General features: G+C 36.3%; 2 protein-coding genes across 7 annotated transcripts in view; both read right to left on the bottom strand.

Moving 5' to 3' along the window:
- LOC110828613 (uncharacterized) overlaps positions 1-6,172 on the bottom strand; it is a 37,178-nt gene extending 31,006 nt beyond the window's left edge. For both annotated transcript variants that reach the window (XM_022061476.2, XM_022061477.2), the window contains exon 1: positions 5,694-6,172. In XM_022061476.2, coding sequence (XP_021917168.2) covers positions 5,694-5,803 — 110 coding nt within the window. In that variant the 5' untranslated portion in view covers positions 5,804-6,172. The remainder of the gene's footprint in view (positions 1-5,693) is intronic.
- A 4,940-nt stretch (positions 6,173-11,112) lies between these two features.
- LOC110828609 (apoptosis regulatory protein Siva) lies at positions 11,113-24,888 on the bottom strand. 5 transcript variants are annotated; one of them, XM_022061467.1, is made up of 5 exons: positions 24,601-24,888; positions 22,327-22,537; positions 18,458-18,621; positions 16,183-16,334; positions 11,113-12,257 (listed from the first exon to the last, which is right to left on the bottom strand). In XM_022061467.1, exons 2-5 carry the CDS (start codon positions 22,376-22,378, stop codon positions 12,209-12,211), a joined length of 417 nt encoding a protein of 138 aa, XP_021917159.1. In that variant the 5' UTR covers positions 22,379-22,537; positions 24,601-24,888; the 3' UTR covers positions 11,113-12,208. The 5 variants fall into 5 exon arrangements, with proteins under 5 accessions (XP_021917159.1, XP_021917160.1, XP_021917158.1 ...); XM_022061468.2 differs by lacking the exon at positions 22,327-22,537 and adding an exon at positions 23,371-23,489 and having other exon boundaries at positions 24,601-24,887; XM_022061466.2 differs by lacking the exon at positions 22,327-22,537 and having other exon boundaries at positions 24,601-24,884.
- Positions 24,889-25,348: the final 460 nt, after the last annotated feature.

Raw genomic sequence — 25,348 nt, 5'->3', positions numbered from 1 at the left:
AGCTTTCTCTAAAATACTGAGAAAGTCTTGTACAAGAGTAAGTGACATTTTAAACTCAATGCCCTTGCAAGTGAACAATTTGGATAAAGGAAAAGTCTCTCAACTGACAAAGCCCTTTTCAATTTTAGAGACATCTTAAGTGTGCTTAATAATGAAATGCACAGCAGTGGAAAATCTTGTGATCTTTCTAAAACATTTAATTCTTTAAACAAATTATTACTGTCAAAACTACATATTTATGGAATTTGAAATATAGCTGGCCAGTGGTTTAAATAATACCTTCATGACAGAAGGCAACAAGGAGTAATAAAATCACCAGATTTGAATAATAGCACCTATTCAAATTGGGGTATTATAAAGCATGGAGTTCCTCAAGGTTCAATACTTGGTCCTCTGCACTTCCTCACACATATCAATGATTTATTACCAATCATTCACTTTCAGTCTACACCCATACATTTTACAGATGATACTAATATTATTATTTCACATCGAGAAACTGTTTCCAAAATTGCATGAATGATGGCTTAGCTAGTTTTAATGAATTGATTAAAGCCAATAAACTCAGATAAACTTTTAATAAAACAAATTACACAAAATTTTGTATTACCAATAAAAACTGTTACTCTAGGTATAGGGTATGAGAATAAAGCAAATGAAGTAGAAACAGCCAAATTTCTTGGTCTACAAACTGACAAAACATTAAATTGAAACACATATTCAATACATTATGCTTAAACTAATACAATCATGCTTTGCTATGAGGACAGTCACATCACTCATGAAAAGAGAAACTTTAAAATTAGTCAACTTTGTTTACTTCCATTCAATCATGTCGTAGGGAATTATTTTCTGGGGAAACTCAACAGACAACAAGAAAATATTTTACATTTAAAAAAATTATTAGAATAGTGACAGACACGACAGACACAAAAGGGAGAGCTTCATGTAGAGAACTGTTTAAGAAATTTAATATTCATTTACTAGCCAGTAAATTATTGCTGTCATTATCATTTGTAGTAGACACCATAAAAAAATTTCAATCAAACTCAGATATCCACAATACAAGTAAAAGATACAGATATAACCTTCATATGCCACACACAAAATTCAGTAAAGATTCAAAAGGAGTTTACTGTTTAAGCTATTCAATAATCTCCCCCCCCCCTTCTACTACAAGAAGTCTGAATCACAATATAAAGAAATTTAAGCCAGCACTAAAAGAGGATCCCCTATCTCACTCCTACTCCAAAGAATAATTTACTCAACCAAAAATTCTCAGCTATTACAAGCAATAGTGAGTCTATTTGTTATGTAATTATTTTTGTGATAACACTGTAGTTGACTTAAATTACTGCCATAACTATGTAATTTATATTTGTATTAGAAAAAAGTATTGTATTTGTGCTATGACATGTTTTACATCCTTGGCTTGGGCCTATGATGGATTTATGGAATGTAAATAAATTCTATTCTTGTTCTGCTCTAAGCAGATTTATGAGGGATATCTTTACCCTCATAACAAGCAGTGAACTGATACATGTCTTACAAACCTTAACAGTTCAGTACCAGGTAGGTAAATTCATACTGAATGTTATGGCCTCTATATGAAACAATATAACACAAGTTTTCATTTAAAAGAAATGAACAAGAACTTAGTCACCCTAAACAGATTGAACCAGTGATGAATGCAAGTGATTCATAACACTGAACTCAGCGCAACTTATCCTTAGTTGATTGAAATTGGACAACTCATTTCAAATTATAAATATTGAAACATACTTAATACGATAATGACTGTAGTAAATTAGAAGGCTTGTTTCAACTTGAGAGCTGGATGGGTACAAAGCAATAACAGATACTGGTGTAAAAGGAGAAAAGTAAGTTTCACCACCAGGCAGTACAACAAAGTGTTCCAGGCGAAATATATTATGCCATAAAGGCATATGTATAATGGAGATATGAATATGAACTACAATATCAAGAAAATGTATTCCCTCTAAGACAGCCAAGCTGCATTAAAAGCACTTGATTCCTCCAAGGTTAATTCCAAACTAGTCTGAAACTGCCAGCAATACCTTCTAACACTGGCAGCATAGACAAGACAAAGAGGCAATGATACTGCCAATTTATTGGCAAAACAGGTTTCTATAACTCAGAAGACAGGCACCTTCGGGTGTCTGAGACTTCACACATAGGACCTAAACCTGCGGCATCTCTGACAGGGTTGGCAAATGACTTTTAACGGACCACAAGAGTTGAAAAAAGATAAAATACTGAAAGTCTGTAACTGCACAGAAACTTAGAAAGTCCATTATTTCAATGATCTCACTAAGTAAAACTGGAGAACAATAGCTACCAAACAGGCAGTATTTAGAACCTTTGACTTAATCAAGCACCTCTCTCAAAATGGCTCCATACTAACCAATTTTTAAGTCATGTATACAACAGATACTGTTACTCTGGAGTTTACCTGCTGAATTGAAGTGATCATCATGAGATCCAAGTCAATAAACTTTTGCATTTTATTAAAGGAGCAGGATTACTTGTGGAATGATTGATAGAGAAGTGCAACAGATCATGACAGGTCTCATTGCTAGGGTGTTCTGATGTCCCTTTTCATGCATCTTTTCTGTTCTAGAATATTCAAGGGCACAACTATATTTAGAGGAGATTAAGAGTTTTCACCCCCCCCCCCCCCCCCATCCTGAAATATACAGGAATAATATTTTGTTTTGTGATAACATTTTGTTGGAAAAGAGAGTTATAATGATGGAAGGACAACACAGTACAATTCTTAACTTTTGTTAATAGTTCTTGAAAATATCACTAAAAATTAAATCCTAATCATGTAATCATGTTAACACTTAGGAATATACAGTAAAACCTCTCTAACTTGGACACTTGCGGTTCCATGATAATGTGTCCAACTTACAGGGGTGTCCAGGATAGAGGGAAAGGGGGAAAATCATCCTTTCAAATTGTGGTGTAATGACAGTGTGGTAATTGTAGAGTATTATGGAGCCCTTCCCAAAAAGGAAATTACTGATAAGAAAAATCAAGAGGGCAAATTAAATTTTTACAAATTTTGTTTCCACTAAATTAAACTTGCATGGATAAGCTCACAGGGAAGGGCACCGATACTTTACGTTTACCGACAATGTAATCTGTTTACTTACATAATCTAACTACTGTAGGCTTGCTCGAATTAAGAATTAATGACAATAATAATAATCTTTTGAAACCCACTCTCGTGGTTGCACATTACACCCCAGCCTCAATGAAATTTTAAATGTTCAGAATGTATTCTTTTTAATTATACTTAAGGCATTAGCTCAACATATGATGTCACTTATTTCTTGTAAAAACGTCCGTCACAAGACATTGCTTTTTGTTTTTATCTTTGAATTTGTCCATCCTCTTTCTAATTTTCAACCATTCCTTGTTGGTTATGAGTGAAAGCATTCCGTTCCAATTTCTGTTAACACTGTTTAACTCAGTTGCAAGCACAGTACTGACAAAGTTAAAACTGTACCAGTAATACTTATTGTAGTCCAGTGAAGGGTTCAACAAAATAATTCCATTGATGTGTTCAAAGTCTCACACCTTCAACCATAAGGTAATCCTCAGGTAGAAGGCATTCATCAGTCCGAAATTCAAAACAACAAAATACTAACTGAAAATGTTTCCCATAAAAGCATTGAAGCTAAGTGCATGAACCTGTCCAACTTACAACAAAAGGGGTGTTCAAGTTCCAGGATAAAGGGGTGTCCAAGATATAGAGTGTTGTGGACATGTAAAATTATAGGATATTCGCCGGTTCCAATTAAAAGTGTCCAATATAGAGGGGTGTCCAGGATATAGGGGTGTCCAACTAGAGGGGTTTTACTGTATATGTAAAGATAATCATTATTACTGATGACTGGAAACATACAGTAAAGCATTAAGAATAACCTTAAAACTAGAAAACTAAACCAATCACTACATTACAAAACATGCTGTTGATGTACCACGCATGATACATATTAACAAATAAACCACCAACTAAAGTGACCCACCCTTAGTTATTAAACATTTAGTAATGCTTAAAGGAGGGTTGAAAACCAACTTTTTGTTTTATGCTTAAGTTACAAAATCAAATCAATATAATACAGCAATGATACATTAAAATTAAAAATACAAACCTATGCAATTGTAAGTAAATGCCAGATGAACCAAGTTCTAAATATCAAAGTGAGACTGGACTCAGGAGACACCAACAGCGTTGAGATAGGTACAGGTGTAAGACAGGGATGCTGCTTATCACCAATTCTTTTTAACCTGTATGGGGAATGGCTTGCCAAGGAAGCTCTGGAGGGAACAGGAGACTTCAAAATTGGAGGAAGAGTGATAACGACTGTAAAGTATGCAGACGACTTAGTAGTATTGGTGAAGGAAGAGGAGGAATTACAGAACATGATGGACAAGTTAGTTGAAACAGGTAGAGAGTATGGAATGGAAATCAACATTGAAAAATCAAAGGTAATGAGGATAGCACCGAGAGCAGAACCATTGAACGTTGTAATTGGAAACCAACAGCTGGAGAATGTGGAGCATTTCAAGTACTTGGTAAGCATAGTCACGACGGATGCCCTATGCACCAAGGAAGTAAAAGCAAGGATAGCCATGGCCAAGGCAGCTTTCGTCAAGAAGAGGATACTTCTCACTAGCAAGTTGGGCTTGGAGATGAAGAAGAAACTAGTGAAGTGTTACGTATGGAGTGTCGCACTGTATGGAGCAGAGACTTGGACACTCAGGAAGAAGGAACAGAAATACCTGGAGAGTTTTGAAATGTGGTGTTGGAGAAGAATAGAGAAGATCAGGTGGACGGATCGAGTGACCAACAAAGAAGTATTGAGGAGATTTCATACTCACCGCTGTGAGAACCTCAAGTCTTACAAGTATTGAGGAGAGTCAACAAGCAAAAAAACATTCTGCAGGCGATTACACGAAGGAAAGCTAACTGGCTGGGACATATTATGAGAAGGAATGGATTACTGAGTGATATCACCGAAGGCCAGGTTGAAGGAAAGCGAGGACTGGGAAGAAGACTGACACAGCTAACCGACGATTTTAAACAAGGAAAGAAGATGAAGTTCCAGGAATTAAAACGAGAAGCTGAGAATAGGGAAAACTGGAGAGCTCGTTTTGGGCAGAGCAATGGACCTGTCGTAAGACAGAACACTGAATAATAATAATTATCTCTAAATCAAGAAACTAATCACAGAGTCTACACCATTATGTACAGCAAAGTTATTTTCATTCCAACACCAAACAAGGTAAATGGGGAGAATCTTTAGAAGTAAAAGAACTTTTACCAAGGCCTTATGTATAGATAAAAGAAAATTATGTGCCAACAAGTTACTCAACATTTTCAAGTGACATTAATCTGCCATATAGTTGGCTTAAATATTTTGAGAGCTACAAACAGTATTTAATATAATAACCTACATGAGATGTAGGCAACAGGCTGAAAAGAATTATTTTTTATATATAAAGACCCACGTTACAATATTATGTTCACTGCTATGTTAGCGCCTACTAAACAGCCTTGAATCTCAAAGTTCATCTGCCACTTTCTCATTTGAATATTTTTTTAATTACAATTAATAATCTAAAACAGAATTAATTAATCATGTCGTCATTCATCTTACTTTGGTACAGTTTTCCTGCAGCAGATACAAGCAATCAGCACAGCAACAAGGGGTACGGCCGCTCCCACTGCCACGGCCCATAATGGCAACACTTCTTCACTGTACAGCATCCTCGTTCATTATAATCAATGCATTACAATCATATATTCCTCCTAGTTCTGTTTTTCATTTACCTCAGATATAACAAATCTTCATTTAACTGTTTTATGTAAATGTGTTCTGACAGCGCAGTAACCTCTTGGCCTACTTGCCCAACAAGCGTAACTACTCGTATACAGCATTAGCATAATTAACTCATGAACTTCCATCTTGTCAAACCGTATCAATGTATACTGTTGTACGAAAATTCTGCCAACACATTATACGACAGAATAGTCAAACCCTATTAAAGAAAACAAATTAATCTAATGCACAAAGCCATCTTTCACGCTCCCTCCTCTCGCGATCAGCCATTTTAATTCACATGGTGTTACTGCCATCTGTTGAAGAATATTGGAAACGTCAAAACTCATGTCTTATTGCATTTGGCGCAAACGGCTACCGCGGCTTATCCGTATAGTGTTAGGGAGCTTTCCCAGCCTTTCGGAAAACACTGCAGTTGCTATCTTCACGGTACGTTCGACTTATCAGTGGCAAAAGCTTACCTCCGATCCGTGTTACATTCTGCTGGTCTGTAAAAATAAATAATTACAACCGTCAAACGCAAATATATATAATATCATAACGATTACACTAGAAAACCTATCTCTCCTACACCCTGCATGTTTCAGCTCCATTAAACAATTTTATCTGACGGCAGTCATTGTGGCATTTTCATACAGTAAATTCCGGTTAATTGGGACACATCGGGACTAGAACACTTTGGCCCAATTAAGCGGCTACCCCAATTATGCGAAGTTCCACGTAAAGAGTTAAAAAGGATTAAAACAAAAGATTTACTGAGATGATTTTTTGAGAAACAAATGTAAATGACTTCTGGAACAAATGGTACAGATCAGAGAAAAGTATTTACGCTAAAAACAATTTGAACTTAAGGTTTACATGCGTCATGTTTGTGTTTTGGATTAAAATATATAATAAAATACAGGTCAATACACAAAACTATATTTGGATGTTAAAATTTAAAATTTAAATGTTAAAATTTTAAATTAGCGCCATTCATCACTATAAGGATGTTACATTTGAGCGCTTTCATTCATTTCACAATATGTTTCGATGTAATACATCATCTTCAGGTGTTGTTTTTTATTTAAAACTATTTTATATTATAATGCATGCCTTTCAGTAATTTATTATTGTAATATGTGTTTCGCTGGTCTTCTCGTTTTTCCCATCTTATGTTTGTTTTGAATTATGCATAAGACGTGTTGTGTGGTGTATCACCTCTGCTCGGGTTGACTGTCTGTTCATGGACTCCATGAACAGACATGCATTATAATATAAAATAGTTTTAAATAAAAAAATAACACCTGAAGATGATGTATTACATCGAAACATGTTGTGAAATGAATGAAAGCGCTCAAATGTAACATCCTTATAGTGATGAATGGCGCTAATTTAAAATTTTAACATTTAAATTTTAACATCCAAATATAGTTTTGTGTATTGACCTGTATTTTATTATATATTTTAATTTGAACTTAATGTACGTATCAGAAACGCATATATGTTCTTAACAGTTAATGATGTTAGAGGAATTTATCAAGTATACCCTGCCGTGTTCTCTTGATTGACTGCAACTGAACAAAATCAGAGTAGGTATCTAGTGCAGATATAGGACTGCTTTCATTGCCTTCGTGCATGAAGTAGAGTCATAATCCAGCAACAAATTTCAGAAGCCATCCAAGCCTTTTTAAAGCATGGTACAGAACTAGTAAATTGTCCATTCGAAGCCACTTAAAGCATCGCTCGTTACTGAGTGAGTCAGCCCACATGCCACATACCTATAGTGATCACAATCGCGCCATCTAGCATTCATTGTCCCGATTAAATGGCATGGTGTCCCAAACAACCGAAGCAAATTCCGGTTATTTTCTCGATTTGTTTTTGTTATTTTTAATAAACGGCTGCCCCGATTAACCGGAATCTACTGTAGGTATATTTAAACGGCTAAAATACATTTTGACGCTGAAGTAAAGTTTAAGGCATTTATGATTTTAAATGTCGACGTCTAGTTTGCTTTTAAGCTATTCAATAATTTAAAATTTAAAGCTTAAAAGAAAATAAATTAATATTTAATGACGACTGTAGGTATGTGTGTTGAGAAGCCAATGCAGTTTAGTAGCCTCGGCTGTTATTACAAGAATTGTGGTGCTGTGGGGAAATAAAACTCACTCCCCCCCCCCCCCTTCTAACGAATTTCGTAATGGGGATGACAGCATTAAAGTTCAAGAGGGTCGTGGGAGAGATTCGCTCATTGACGACGACGAATTGAAGGCATTAGTTGAAGCCGACCCACGCACAACGGTTCGAGAGCTTACTGCTGAACTAGACGTAAGCTTTAAAACTGTTTCTAACCACCTACGAGAAAGTGGAAAGTCAGAAAACCTCGATAAATGGGTTCATCACGAATTAAACGAAAACCAAAAGAACCGACGTTATGAGATCCCGGCGAAACCATTACTGCGGAGAAATATTGTCGCGAAATCGACGAAATCCACCGGAAATTACGTCAAAAACAGCCAGCATTAATCAATCAAAAAGGTCAAATTCTCTTGCACGACAACGTCCGACCACACGTTTCACAAATGACGCTCCAGTAGTTGAACGAATTGGACTACGGAACTCTGCCACACCCAGCCTACTCACCGGACCTCTCGCCAACCGTCTACCACTTCTTGCAGGGGAAAGTCTTCAACAACCAAGCTGCTGCTGAAAATGCCTTCGAAGAATCTGTCGCCTCCAGAACTCCTGAATTTTATGCTACTCGAATAAATACACTTGTGTCTCGTTGGCAAAAATGTGTAGATTGTAATGGTTTTTATTTCGATTAATAAGGTTTAATATGAGCTGAGATATTTGCGATTGAAGACAACGGTTAAAAACCGCCATTATTTTTTACACAACCGAATATTTTCCTCGTAAGCTGAGTTATATTCACCCTCGTCTTCTTCATTGGTCTTCGTCTGACGGGGAAAGGACAGCGATTACTTGCTGCATGGCATCGGTACGAGACGAGTGTATCGGACCAGTTTTGTGTTGTCACGTTTTATCGTTTAGCCATTGCTAGACAGGCCTAAATCAAGCGCAAGACGTCGTTCCTTGCAAGGTTACACCATTCCTACGAACGAAGTGCCCTGCTCGAAGTGGCAGACCCTTGAAAGTAAAACGGTTACTCGTCGGAGATTATCTAATCAGGAAACTTGTACTTTGTGGAAAGGATTTTGGTTGGATGGCTCTCTGGGAGTCAAACCCAGAAGTGCAGGGATCGCTTCGGCTGATCGTCGCCGAGTGTAGGAGAGAAATCACTTCGACTGAAGGCTTCCATGATTGGGAACGGCAGGCCGTGCCCCATTTGAATTATATCTTAGCATTTTCCTTACAACTGAAAGAAAGTACAGAAACCTCAGTCAGGGTAGCTGAGTGCACCAAACTTTTCAGCAGAGACTGCCTCGAAGGGGCTGCTGAGCATCTCTCTCCGTTGCCTGTGGGTGGCTTGTCAGTGCCTTCCGAGCTGCCGAACAAAGGAGTTCACCGCGGCAGTTAACTATAAATCGAAACTCCCAGTCAGTGCTATCATGTGGTAGGTGAAAAATGGAATTCTCAAATCCTAATGAATTTACCTGTTAATAATGTACCAACGTGCGCTAGTGTCGCAATGCGAAGATACTTGTTTTCAGATCGGACATGCAAAATCCATTATATGAGGAATGAGCCGTTTGTCATCTGGCCAACATGCATCGACAGAGAAACGTCTTAAAGGCCAAAATGGAGACACCAGGTATCAGGGAGCCTTTAGTTGTGGTGGGACACAATGTGCAATGGCATCTGCCACATCGTTGCCGCTGATACCTACATGGCCTGACATGCAAGCATGCTGTTTCCTTGAAATCCCGTTAGAGTTGTATAGAACTCCAAAACACATGGACAAAATCAGGAAACGGTACGTGTTGCACATTGCACGGGAAGTACGTACATAACAAAAACTTCCCTGGCACATGGCGCACAGTGCAAAGAGTTTTGCAGTCAAAATTGAACTGAAGGAGCTCAGTCAACATTTAAAAGCATTCCTTAAAAAAAGTAAAATAAAACATAAGAAAAGAAGAGAGAGAAAGAAAGGACAAACTGTTGATCCATTCATCACAAATCCATCTCTGAGATCAACTGTGTTATGTGCGTGGTGTGTCAACATCTTGTGCAGAGTTTCCAGATGTTTGGAGGTGTACATGCCTTGGGAAAGTAGGAAATGTGGGTGTCGCACCAAGGACATTCTATGACAAACGGTCGTGAAGTGGGAGCTTTTAGAAAAGATGATGGGAAGTGTACAAATATGAAGTGCATTCAAAAGCTCCTTGCATCTGGAATCAGCGTGGACGACTTGCCTTCCATCAGAGAGAGATCTGGTGGATTGCCCTGTTGGAGGGTTTTTTCTTAAAATCGCCCAGGTTTACAGCTTATCTGCAAAGTAGAATTAGCCAGTGAGTGAAAAGTACAGGTACCGCTAATTCTGCATTAAGACTCTCCATTCTACTTGTTATAATAGTTCCTTCACTGAGATGTATTGCAGATTTATGGATAGAGTCAAGAACAGATAAAATTCTCTCAGATTCAGAGGCAAGAAAAGCATATGCAGTGGAATCGCAAAGGAATAAGATAGTGACACAGCTTAAAATGCCATTCACTCTGCTCCCAAGAAGGCATCAGCTAAAACAGTCAAATATTCACTGACACTTCATCCGGAGTTGCTGAATGTGTGGTTACCATGTCAGGCAGCTGTTTTAGATTCAACTTTAGAAATGCAAGTCTTTGCAAATGAGATAGGGCATTTCATGAAAATATTACATTTGGGAAACACAACACAGAGTATGCAGAAGTGGATACATGTTGTGTTCACGACTGAAAGTTTGAAGCCACTGCCTTGACTCGACACTGACAGGCGATTAATGATTACCGATTACCCGGAGTTATCGTTCAGCGATCGAGATTCAAACTGCATTGCAGTATAAACATTCTGGCACATAGCCTTATGATGACATTCACTTTGAAAAGCAGATCCCTTACACTACAGCTAGTTCCATGTGACATGAGCTACGGCCATGAGCTTTGCAGTAGTAACTTTAATGAAGAACTCAAGGTCAATGCATATGCTCCACCGAAGTAGCTCCCTTATGCCTTCGTCACATGCTGATTTGGCAACATTTTTTTTGCAGTGTTGTCACACAGCAGAAAAGTGAGAATGGTTACATACAATTTAGACATATTTATATAAACATTAAATTTATTATCTTCCTCTCTCCCATCACCTTATAAAATGTATTATAAAAAAAAACACAGAAACATGGGCATGCATAAAACTGTGATTATTATATTTGTGCCTGTGACAGATGACATTGGAATAAAGGAGTTTATATACTCGAGATGATAAATTCAGTCTTGTTATGTAGAGGCAAAATTAACAGTAACATGCAAATGTTAATATCTTTGGGTATAAAATTCACAACTTAAGAAAGTGGTAATGATGCTTAGTTATACATAGCAGAAACAGAACACTTTAACAGTTGAAGCCCTTAATACTATACAGACAATAATAACAATTTTACTACTCTGAGAAAATTCTCAGCTAGGATAAAAGGACTTTCAGAAAGAGACAGTTTACAGACGCTCTCTTGGATTAAACATCCAGTAAGATAGTGTAAAAAAAAATACTGTATGACTGAAATTGCAGCAACAGACAGGCACATTTTATACCTTTAATCCATTTTCTTTTGGTTTCCATTTGGTTAAGTTCAAAGCTGACTTGTATATTCATATCACTTGGATGTTTGAAATTTCATTTCTGAACATATCACTGTAGTTTGTAAAGCAAAATTCATATTCCTGCAACGAAAATACACTTAACTGCACACCATCACAGACATAGCTGGCCCAAGTTCTGTTTAATGATGGAAGAAAAGGAAAGCTTTGAGGTTATGCTGATTTCCTACCTACCCATTACAGATGTATAAAATATTAGATGTTACTGTGGTTAAAAATACATAAAATATGCCTAGCATACACATTATTCAGCCTCTTCAAAAATGGTGACATACCAGTGATGAGCACATATTGCCTGAGTATAAATAATATTGTACATATACAGTCATGTAAACATTATTCCATCAGCTGATGATCCTTCTTCCTGTGTTGCTTTCCGCTGGTAGACTTCTGTAGTAGACGTAAACAGACAGCATCAATCTCAACCCCCAGTCAGCAATCATTCATTAGCTGGCCAATTCTTTTTACTCAGCCTACATCTCTCTTATTTCCAGCATGCTGATGCTATCACCAACAAAACTGTTTTAAATGTTCATATGTTGTTAACTGCAGCAGCCCAAACACAGGTGTTCATCTTCAACATTAGTATATCTAAAAAAGTATCATACGTTAGTCCATCAATAAGTAATTAGACAGTAAGAGGGAAATTTATTGTAAAATCTTTTAAGAGGAACTATTGCAGATTAGTATGATTTTGCCATATTATGTACATGAACAAAAGTGTTACAATGGTAAGATGTAACATGGAAAATTACCTGGTGGGAGACGAGGAACAGGTGACAAACAATGAAGTGGGATACAGACAGAACAGAAATAGGATGGACCAAATATAAGTTGTGGGAAAATAAAGCAACAGAAATACCACTGGATAGTTATGATAACACAGCTTCAGAAGTTACAATGCCTATGTACCTTCCTGCAGAAAACAAACATGTGATTCAATGTAGTGCAAGTTAGACAAGCACAAGCAAGTAAATAGTGAGGTGACTGTCTTTGAGTGGCGAGTAGCAGTGTATCAAGTGTATATTCAGATGTCAAAAAAGAGAAGGCTTATAACCAGTAGAAGTCCAGGCATCCATAATCAATATAAAATAAGTAAACAAACAACTATTAACACTAAAAAAAAAGATACTATTGCCATACGCATTTCAACCTCAAGAGGTCCTCATCAGTGGCATCACGTAAATTAATTCATTTAATCAAACAGTTTAAACTGGATTTAGAAAATAAATAATGAATTGGGTATTTAACAAAAGTATTTCAAGCAATACTGCACTAGATGTTGTTATTCACAGGAGTTGAACTCTGCACTTAGCTATTGATCCGGTGGTTGTAGCTGGTCTGCGGTGAGCTGTGGTTGCGTCGTCTGAACCTATGAACTCCAGAATCATGTGTGTTCTGGTCTTGAGGTTGAAACGCATATAGCAATAGTGTGTTTTTTATAGAGTTAATAGTTGTTTGTTTACTTATTTATATTCTAATACAATACACGGTATGCAAAGTTTTAAGATTTTTAAAATCCATAATCAAGAGTGTGATTTGTAAACCAAAATAGCATTAATAAAGGAAATAATTAATTGTAACAATATGTGGAATAAGTCCATTTTACAATTTAAAGAACTCAAAAAAGTTTAATCACTGGTCTCTGTTACAACTGGTGTCAGAAGTGGCAAATAAAAATGGATCCAACATTACAGTCGATTATCGACAATTAACAAGCATGAGTGCAGGCCAAGAGAAAATCAGAGATGACAAAAACAAGCTAGGATGAAATGGAAAGCAGCATAAGTGCCATCTAAGATAAAATAAGCAGAAACATCAGTGCCACCAGGTCTGGCCAGGTGCAATTTACACAGAGGGAGAGAAACAGAGATGCTAGTCAAACAGCTGAATGGCATTGTGACACAGTTTCAGTTGAACATGACATGAATGCCACACTGGGAGTTTTAGACACAGCTGGCAACAATGGAAGACCAAATGTGGTGTGAAGGCAGGCATCTGCGCACCATATTGCAGGGACAAGCTCGTGACACCCTATATAGTGTCCCCGCCAGAGCAGCATATGAAAACATTGTCAGGACTCTGAAGGTCCATTACAGAGACTAGCAGCTGGCAGTGGCCTACTAGTCTCAATGCATAGCCAGGATCCAGCTGAGCAATGAGTCACTGCAAGAGTTTACACCAGCCACTGAGCAATTAGATCACTGGAACCCTGTCAAATTGCCTATGGACTTCATCCAGAGGGCAGTGGCAAAATTATGTACCACTGAGACACCCAGTATTTTGCCAGGAAGTCACAGCAGGGTCTGTTCCCACACTGCAAAACTGGATTGGACAGTTTCAGTTGATCAAGTCCCCATCTAAGTGGTACATAACTTACTCCTGTACTCTAATTCTCATGCTGAGACAAATAAGATCACCAACTAAAGCTCTGGGATTCTGGAAACTCATTAAAGATGCCACATTTTGAAAAGAGCTCTGTCGAAAACTAATGTACAAATTCATGTTTTGTATGAATAAATAGTTTACTTTAGACAGTGGCTGTCTTCTGGGATGTTGTGAATGTAGTCTGGTAGAAGTTACTGACGTTTCAGAGGTCCTTGCTGCCTCCATCATCAGGGTGATGACTCATCACCTTGATGATGGTAAACTTCTACCAGACTACACGGCGCAGCAACCCAGAAGACAGCCATCTTCAGACTCACCATTGTGAAAACCTTAAATCCTACCTAGTTTATGTTACAAAACAAAAATGTTTCTGACATGTTTTTGTTGCAAAGTTCTTTGTCTACAATCACATTCAAACACAGAACTTTTGTATCAGAATGCCTATGAACAACAAATCATGAAAAAATAAAAGAAATACCTGCTTATGCCCCTTGCACTTCTGGCCTCATCAATGCAGCACAAATAATATAGTGATAATGTTAATGATAATACTGATGAATACTTTTTCTTCATTAACAAAATGTAACTATACCGCATATGGTTTACAGACAAACAGCAACTCCATTCTGATTTGAATATTAAAACCTACATGTTTCTGTATCAATTTCCATTTGCTCTTGGTATGAATTACACATGGAAATTATGAAACATATAGTTGAACATTACACAAACTGCACAGTTTTAATGAGTGCTTATGCAAAAACAACACATACATAAAAAGAAATAAGATGATACATTTTCAGACTTGTTCATGATCTATGCATCAATGCTAGTTTGCTACACTAGCAACTTATCTACAACCCAATGCTGACCAACAATTGAGGCTGAAGTTGGAATTTTATTGTTTTGGATCTAAATTCTTTACCAACTTCCACATGTCAAAAGAACTATTTGAGAGGACCACATGCAGCCATTTTTAGATTTTGAATGCTGGAAATCAGGACTTGTGTTTGTCACTGCCACTTAGCTGGTCATTAGAGAACACACACAATCAAGAACTTCAAAACTTACTGGTTACTTATGTTATAGTTGTTGAATGGATGGTTTGTTTCTCTAGCCAGACTGGAACTTTTACTGTTGTGTCATTACAATTGTTGTGCTTCAGATTTCGCTCAGTTGTACAAAGGAACAAGGAAAGAGTTGTTGAGCAATGAATCTCATTAGCAGGATATGGATATATTGGTGACAGACATCTAACTGGAAGGACTGATGGCAAAAGGATATAATGAGAGATGAGTCTGATGTCATGAATCGTGTAATAGTTAGCTGGGTTACCTGTTCTTGGATTTGCTGACATTAATGTTTACTTTAATTATTATGAAACACACACTATAAACATCTCTACATTCAATGGGATCACTGTTCTATAGTCACATGAGTTCGCAAAGTTTATAAATCAGATTTCTCATATAATATTGTGATATAATTTCTGAATCACTTCCTGATACTTCCGGATAAAATTCTGTTTACTGGCACTGAATTCAAGTTTTCCGATTTCACATATTTTGATAAATGTTTAATATCCTATGCCTGAAGCAAACCAGGTGCAGTATCAGTGGTCTATGAAGACATACAGAGTTAATTGGAATTTAAAACACCTCAAAGTGTTGCATGTTACAAAACAGTGTATTTATTGCATTTTAAGCTAAAAACTCTATCTTTGCTAATTACATGTACCAATGTGGGTTTAAAGGCAGTAAGGACTATTTGTTAAAGTTAAAAGACAGTTTTATAATATGTAAGATTTGAGGTTTTCACAATGGTGAGTCTGAAGATTGCTGTCTTCTGGATTGTTGTGCCATGTAGTCAAGCAGATGTTTACCAATGGAGCAAGGACCTCTGAAACTTGCTGGAAGAAGACTATAATGGCACACAGAGTTCTCTCACAGGAAAAGTGAGAACTCTCAAAAGTCACTTTTGCAGACAACAGTAGAATTTCCAAGTTTGCAATGCATTGAATAAATCAGATTATATGTGGATCTAACAGAGAAACTTGAGGAAGATACAAGAAACTATGTTTGACAAAATACAACTTACAGAAATACCAGAATACAATGCACATACTTACATGACAAGTGAGCAAGCATTACAGAATTCTTCATTGCACTTGGCACATGTCACAATGCAATGTGTACAAAGGAATTTCTCGCAGAATGTACACTGGGACTGAATCTCCTTGATTGGGTGGTTGCAGCCCTGGCAGTGAAACTTTTGGGCTGGCTGAAAATAATTTTAAAATGTCAGAAAGAAATAAAAAAAGATATTGTGTCCAAACCAAATCATTAGCTTCGCATAAAACTTGACACTATGATTAAATGCATTGTTATGAAAAGGGCACGTCAGTATTTTTTTAAAATTGTGATTTTATGGAATACCATTCTTCAAGCATCGATCCATAAACTTGTAACTTGCTCAGAGTTTGTCATTATTTTACACACTGTCTGAGGTCACATGTCACCGACTTGTGCCACTTTCAAAAGTGTAACTGTATTTTGGTAGTAGAATTCTGAACTACTAATGTCAACTAAAAACTGCAAAACCTACAACTCCCACATATACTTGTGCAAGACATTTTTTTTGTCAGTTCTAGATATATGTGTTTGGAATGAGTAACCTAAAAATAAGAATTCATATTTTTATGTATACCATGAAGGACAAGCTAACGGAGGACCCAACAAAATATCTTCCTTATTAATGGATTACATCACTATCCATACTCATCTGTGAAACTGTCAACGAAGTGCATATTATTTCTGATAGCTGTATTAGCCAAAACATAAAGCATGCTGTTGTAAAATTCCTTGTAACATTAGCTGTTAATGAGAGATACCACAAAACCTTTCAATTGTATCCTGTCAGAAAACCCTATGGCAGCAATTCTGGGCTTATTAAAGAAGTTATGTATGAAAAGGTAGGGTGTGTGCAAGAGTTTTGCAAATTGACTGAGCAATCAAGCAAAAAAGGAAGTTAACCACATGCAACAAGAGCTTCAAAAGAGAATAAATGGCTGTGGCAAAAACTTTACAAAAGAATATTGTGTCAACACAGTCCTACAGTAAAGGTGTTCCTAGGTCCTATAGAGTTATTATTCCACTCCACAGTACATGTGTAAATACAGTTCTCAAAGATCAGAAGTCTGTCACCACAGATTTCACTGTTGGCTTCTTCACAAACAATTTTAAGCTTAGTTCTGCTCCAAATAAAATATCACCTACCAAATTAAAAAGCCTTCCCTAACAGCATGTACTCAGTATGTGAGCCATGTGTGCATTCTGCAGCTGTGAGCTTGGAAAAAAAAATTCTATTTTATTCTGAGTTGCATTCATACATTAATGTAAGGGGTAATGTTTTATGGAATTTAATTTAACTAATGTGAGACAAATATTGATAATTTTATGCACTGACGCTTGAAATGAGCCATTCTCTTACTAACGTATATTCTGTCAACTTGGAACTGGGCACCATTCATATGCACTTACATCTACAAGGTTTTAGAATATGTCATACTCTGCTATGTATGGTTTATAGTTGGCATTAATTTGAGATTAGTAATCAGCCATTCAAATCAGCATCCTTGCTACAAACAAAAGCAGCAGCTCACAATAATCTCATAATCTCACTATTGAAAGCAAATGAAAGTTTGCCAGTTTGGAACTGGGTGATGATGACTGTGGTCATCTTTAATTAATTAAATTATGTATTAATGGAACATGTCTGATCATATTCTTCTAAGGTGTAAAAATGTAAAATACCTCTCTCCCTTCACATAAGATTTTACAACATGAACAGGAAGGATATTTCATTCACTCCCTTAAAGAATAGAAAAGTTTTCTGTAAAAATTACACAAACACTTCCTCTTGATCCAATCTTCCTTCCTGAAAGCCCTGAAAATGGTACATTTCTATTACTTGCATTACTGACTTGGCTCCATCTCCCAATCCCAAAACTCTGAATGGTCTACCTTCATAATCTGATCCTCACCCTGAAACTGCACAGCCCAAAATGTTCCTAACCCCTTTCACTCCAATATTAAAGATGGAGGTACGTTTCCCCAACATGCTGGTATACAACCAAAAGATTACAATGTGCTACAGCCCAGAAAACCAATAACTAAAATAACTTCCTTGAGTTAAACTGATGGCAAGAAACCTTCATCTTTACTGACTATGTGTCGCAGCTTATATGCAGTCCAGCTGGCTATGTGGTACATCAGCTGAGCACTAAACCATGAACCTAATTCCCGTACAATGAAAGGTAAGAACCAAAGGGTTAGGAGGTTACTACAGAAGAAACTGTATAAAACAAATGCAATGTAATTTCCAACTCCTGTAGGAACTGATACCTTAACAGTGCCCCAAGATTGCAATTGGCACCGACTATCCAGGAACATTTGTTTATAATTATGTTTTAGACCTGGAGAATCCAAATGTTGTCTTGCAGTAACTCTTGACTCTGCCACATTCACAACTCTTTTGGCTCCTACAAACAACATTTTGATTGTCTTATCTGTAAGAAGAAGAAGAAAAAATCTTGACCATAACTCCTCCCATGTTTGTCAACAAGAGACAGAATTTGTTGAATCTGAAAAATGTAGCACAAAAAAGTTACTATAATTAGTATATACAATTATATTTTCTACTAATCCTGGCATCATAGTTTGTTTCTACTACCAGTGTAGCTGCATGTAGAAATTAAAAATATTAACTATTCAATAAGTCTTCATGGGCAATCAGCCACATCAGGTGCTTGAAAAAACCAGACATTTTGAGCTCTGTCTTGGTCCTCATCATCAAGAATCTGATGTCTGCGGAGCAAAGTAAATCCCACATACATACCTGCCTGGATTGGTTGCTGCCAGACTGGCTGGCCAGTGGGGCTAGTAGGTAGAGTCACACATCTAGCTCTGCTTGGCATCGCTTTCTTATTGGTGCATCTCTGGACCATTTGAGTAGATCATTTACTGGGTGTCATGTGTGACTGACAGTAGGGTTTATACAAAAACCGACTTTTCGAATTTCAGTATTTCCAAAAAACCGGTTTTCGAATTTTTGCAAAACACAAAATATAATTAAAACAGTATAAAAATATTTATACTTCTTTTAAAAATTTTCAGTTTATTTAATATTTATGGAACTACAAAAATATAACAAAATAAAATACACTCCATACAAAACCATATAAAAATAAAAGAACTAAAATCCGTACAAAATATAAATATTTATTTCATTTAGTATTTTTCTTCGGTAAATATGATTTCAAAAAACATAAAATGTCCACTGAACGATTACTTAATCTAGTTCTTATTCTAGATACAAAATTGCCTGAAATAGAAAATACTCTCTCACTGGCTACTGAACTTGGTTTTATCATTTTCAGGGCATCAAATAATAAATCTAAATTCTTTGTTCTTTTATTGGTTGCCTCAAATACTGAAAATTCGGCCTTCAGTGTCTTCGAATTTGATATTATTTCTTCAAGTTCCTCAAGAAACCTATGAATTGATTTTTCCATGGCTTCTTTTAGAGCACTGCCCTGATTAATAGCTTCTCCTTCTCCGATATATTCATCATCGGAATGTGTTTCCATACAAGAATTTGGATATATTCTAGACAATATTTTTCCAGATAACTTAATAATATTGAGTTTCGAAGCTAGTGGAAATACACTAGATTTCTTTGTTGAAATGTTTTGTGGATTTAGCAAATATAGGAAAAGGGTTACCAATCCAACTTGTCTTCTTTCTTGAATTCGTACTTCTGAAGCATTTAATAGCTTGGAACTTATTTTCAGTCTTTAAATTTTTTAGTTCATTTAACAGAAATTTTTACATATTAATTCTAGTATCTAAAACTGTTTTTTTAAATTTTACAAATTTATCCAAAAAACCGATTTTTAAAAACCGACAAACCCTAACTGACAGTGAACCCTTCATCTCTGTTAAAGCTGTGGGTTGTAGACAGATCATGGTGGCTTCCTTCATGAGACGATCTACATACCTCGTAGCCATCCCTAGTATGGAGATATATGAAACCCAGTATCACCACACTCAAATGTCGAGAGAGGTACCAATAGGAAAGCAAGGCCAAGGAGAGCTATACATGTGACTCTACCCACTAGCCCCATTGACTTCCTGGACTCTGCAGACATCAGATCCCTGACAAAGAGAACCAAAATGATTCTCAAAATGTCACTTCTTTGTGACCACCTGATTGCCCATGAAGACTTCATTGAATTTAGTTGCTATGAAAGCTATAGATCATATAAATCAATATTACCTATGTTAAACAGACAAAATTAATCCTTAAAACATGGGAAAATTATTTTACTGTTTATCTGATTCAGTGACAGAAAACTGCAGCCTGCTTTCATTTTCTGTGCAAGAGTACTTGTCTAATTAGTGGCTGCTTTCACATACACATTAAGATGAATCTTAAATATGAAGGCTGTTCAATAAAGACTGACAATGATTTTTTTTAAAACATGCCTCCTTTATTCTGGGTAATTACAAGAGCGTTCTTTTTCAAAATAGGCTCCCCTGTGGTTTTTACTGCATCTATGGTCTGAAGTGTTGTCCTCAAAGATGCCATTTCAGTGTAAGGAACAAAAAAAGGTCACAAGACACTAGATGTGGGCTATAGGGAGTGTGAGGGATACACTGAATGCCTTTCCTTATCAAAAATTTGAATGACAATGTTTGCAACATATATCATGTCATGATAAAGCACCCAGTGTCTAACAAGGTCTGATCATTTTCTTCTAATGTAGTCCACAAGGGTTTTGAAAACTGAACAGTGACAGTTCTTTTAGGTGGTACTTTGTGCGTACAAATCATCCCTCCACAACAGTAAAAAAACTCTATTGCCCTGATTGACAAACATAAGCTTTATGGTCTTGGTAAGCTTGAAGAGACCCACTGAGTGTTTTGCTACTTGCTCTCAGGATCATAAAGTGTAATCTATGTTTCATCACATGTTACAATTTGTAAACACTTTTTTAAGTGCAGCACATTGTTTTTCTATAACATCCATAACAACTAATGTGTGGCTTTGGAGGTGAGACAGTTGCAGCCTGTAATCAAGGTCACAGCACAAGCACAAATATGCAGCAGCCTCTTACTGCATACAATAATAACTCACACCTGTCAGTGCCACCAACCACTATAAATTAATGTTCCCTAAAGACTTCCAAACATTCTGAAAAAAAACATTCTCGGTCTTACCGCACAGCCTCATATAATGTACAATACAACAATACAGTATTAGTTCCATGTGTAAATAAAAAGAAGTACATATATGGAAACTTTAACAAGTGTAGTTAACTGCACATTTTAAATTTACCTTAATACAGATCTGGGACTGCATCATATATAAGGCTAAATGTCACTACAACTCTGTTATGCTCAGCTTTGTGATCATTTGTGACGCAGTTTATGGTGCCTTATTATGTTTTTCCTTCAGCTGTTGTGCATTTTTTCAAAGCAATCTATGGAGATTTCTTTTTTGGAAAATGAAAGATTTGACCAAGATTTACTTTATTTTTGTGGTGCTGCCTAGCAGCACAAAAACAGGAAATATTTCATCAACCTGTAAAATATACTTTCTTTTATTTGACACAGAGCTAATCAGAACAAATTGAAGCTGGTGTTATGTTGAGAGCAGAAGTAGTATCAGACAGGCACTAGGATTTACAGGACCCAGAGTTGGATTGGCTCGTAATGCACAACCTGATATCACGGATGATTCCTCTCCTATAGAATAATCCATACTTCATCTTACAAAGTTCTTGGACACATTATTAGTAGGGGAATCAAATCTGTTCTGCCATCAGTATTATATCCTATGAGCAACTAGTAGCCTGACACCACAGGGTATCACAGGTGAAGGGATGAAAGATTTCAATGCACTGATTCTCTGTGTGGTGAACAAAAAGAGAATCTCAATGAAGACCCAGTGGTGCATGACAAAAACTACTAGACATCTTTATTGTCTAAATTAACTATTCAAAACACACATTTTCATATTTTAACATTATGCTGATAATGCAACCACCCTCTGCCACATACAGTGAAAAGCAGAATTAGGATCATCTGTGGAAGCACTTCCCATGCCTGTATCTGAAGTGCCTGAATTCACAATACGTCAAAGAAGTATAAGGTATTTAACTTAAAAATCTACAATCTCTGCTCCTCTTTGTGGTATAATGAGGGCTTACATAGCAAAGCAATATAAAGATGCCACAGGTGATCTGACACACATGGTGACATTATGCAGCATGGAGGAAGAGTGGAGGATGTTGGTCACAAGCTGTACAAGAATAATTAGGGCACTTCACACCTGAACCAATTCCTACAACAGGAAAATTGCTGACAGGGACAACGTTTGGCACAACAGAAGGAATGCCAAAAATTTTTTGTCCTAAAGCCCTGAAAAGGAAGAAATGGGATACTGTGAGTAGAGATCATTGCAATATCACAGCACTGTGCTGGAAACACTAGAGTGAAACATCACGCCCATCTGTACACGAGACAAATGTTTTGTATGGATTGCAAAATCCTCTGAAACCCAAGTAGTGCAAAACAGGACAAGGGACAGGATGGCTAAAGGCCTGATATAAGTCACAGAACTTCAAGTGAACAAAAATCTTCTCTGCACGTCATAAATTATTTTCTGCCGCAAAAGTTTTATGGAGTAAAATGGCCCACTTTGCATTCCGAAAATAACTTGTGACCTTGTCCTTGCAGCATAAAACATGACAGTAAATGGACAGGAAAAAACAAAAAGGAAAACTAATCCCAACATTGTCCCAGCTGTCCTGTCTGGAGATAAAGCACATGAAACTCCAAGCGATGAGTGTGTACTGTTGTGAGACTGTGGTGTTGGACTATGCATTTGCATGTGTTGAAAACTGTACAAAGCAAAACCCTCAACAAACAGACTGTCTTATGGGGATAAAAGTTGGTTGAACCTGCATCTATGGATGTAGAGCATGTATAACAGGAACAAATATTTGTACACTTGTTTGTCTGAGGGAGGAATGATGAGTTATTGCCAAGAAAACACATAAATAAAACCACAATACTTTTTCAGAACATGAATATAAAAATAACAAAATGCAAATATATGTAATATTCATTTTAATTAGAATTAATCTTGTAGAGTAACAGCTTAAGGGGCAGTTTAAAGTAAATGTTCCTTATAAATGTGTACTTTATTTCATTGTTGTATGTTGGTTTTTAAGAAAGATACATTATTTTACCTGAACACATGCAAAGTGCAGCATAATGTGAAATTTAAATTTTGCCAGCAGGGGGTATGAGGATTTAAACTCCTGGCAATTTAAATGTTAATTCAAGTGACCAACAATGTATGTATTACCTGCAATTAAAAAAAATATGTATATTATCAGGACTAAACACAAAATTTTCCAAAAAATATACTTAAAGAATCATAATATGTTTTGGGAAGAACTTCATTAAATATGACTGTTTTTTAATAAATACAGACAAAGTGCAAGATTAAATAGCACACCAAATGAAGAGCTCACTTATGAGTTTGCAATTGGCAGAAGAATAAGTTCTCTATCTTAATCAGAACCAGAGTTATAGGCCTATTTTAGTGAATTGGAATGCAGGAAAATTTAAGGAAAACTTGCAATGATAAATACCCTCAAATTAAGAATGGCATAAATCCACAATGCACCTTAATAATCACCATGAAGCTTCTATGATAACTAAATATGAAACCAACAATACTCTATAACTACATGGTATTTAAATTATCACCACCAGTCAGTCAATATCACTGTACCAAATAGAATAGAATTTACTTAAATTACTTAGATCCTTCATAGGCCTAAGCAAAGGATGTAGAACATGTAGCACAAATCCAATACATGTTTCTAATACCAATTTAAATTATACAGTTATGACAGTAATTTACAGCTGACTTTAGAATCAATGCAAAAATAATTACACAACAAAGCATAATCACTACTGCTTACTTGTATTTATAATAGCTGAGAATTGTTGGTTAAGGAAAATTCTTCTATGGACTAGGAGTGAGACAGAAGATACTCTTTTAGTGTTGGCTTACTTTTGTGGCCTTGCATTATCTTAATGATTTTCTTTTGAATGTAAAATACTTTTTGCTGCCTGTTTAATTTTGCCAGATAATAATTCCACATGACATGATTGAATGGAAGTGAACAAATCTGACTAATTTTAAAGTTTATGTTTTCATAAGTGATGTGACAGTCCTAACAACAAAGCATGCTTAGTTTAGGAATAAAGTACTGAATATGTGTTTTCCAATGTACGTTACTGTTAATTTGTAGGCCAAGTAATTTAGTTGTTCCTACTTCTTCAGCTCTTTTATCCGCATACACTATACCTAGATTAATAAAATTCTTATTGGTAGTACAAAATTTAATGATTGTTTTGTCCAAAATTAATGTGAATTAATAAACACATTGATCGTTACACCTTACCAATCACTGACTTCCCATATTCCTCATCACAGACTTCTTTGTCGCTAATATGTACTTTCTTTTGAGGTATCATATCGTATTCGAAAGGACAGAGTCTCTTCGGCATTATAACAGTTTAAATTTATCCTTGTAAAAAATATGCAAATGGAAATCTAATTATAAAAAAAAAACACTTCACCCACATTACTCATTGTCACATACATACAACCTCTATATTGAGGGCCCTAAAAATATTTCTTGCACCGAGGATCACATCCAGGCCCGAAACTTTAATAATAAAAACCTAGCAGTCTGTTGGTTCTGCCATCTGTGATCCAATTCACCGTCACCGAATCGGATATCCACATGGTTCTTCCAGGAATTGACAGATGGCAGGAAATGCATCAAAGGTTTAGTTACACTTATAAAATGATGGGCGACCGTCTGCTATAAGCTGCATTCAAAATATTCGTGTACCAGAAGATTTAAGTCAATTGAAATCAGTTGATGATAGAGAAGCTTGCGATTTAATTTAACAAAAACTGCAAACTTCACTGAAATGACTAATCTCTTCAGTTTTTGTCAAATTCCATTAAAAAAAAGCAGGGAAGTCCTGTATTATCTGCAGAATATTTGGATGTGATTTGCATTACTGTAATGATTAAAATGATTAATCACTTTTTTGATGATATAAAGAAGATGGGCCAGGGGAGGAGGAGGAAAGGTTTGGTTTTATTCACTTTTGTAAATATTAATATATGCATCTTTA

This window comes from Zootermopsis nevadensis, unplaced genomic scaffold (genome assembly GCF_977971745.1).
Source record: "Zootermopsis nevadensis isolate Lab colony 2312 unplaced genomic scaffold, Znev_1.0 Znev_ptg000008l, whole genome shotgun sequence".
NCBI lineage: Eukaryota > Metazoa > Arthropoda > Insecta > Blattodea > Termopsidae > Zootermopsis > Zootermopsis nevadensis.
Note: the sequence above shows the minus strand (reverse complement) of the source record. Positions and strands in the feature narration are given on the sequence as shown.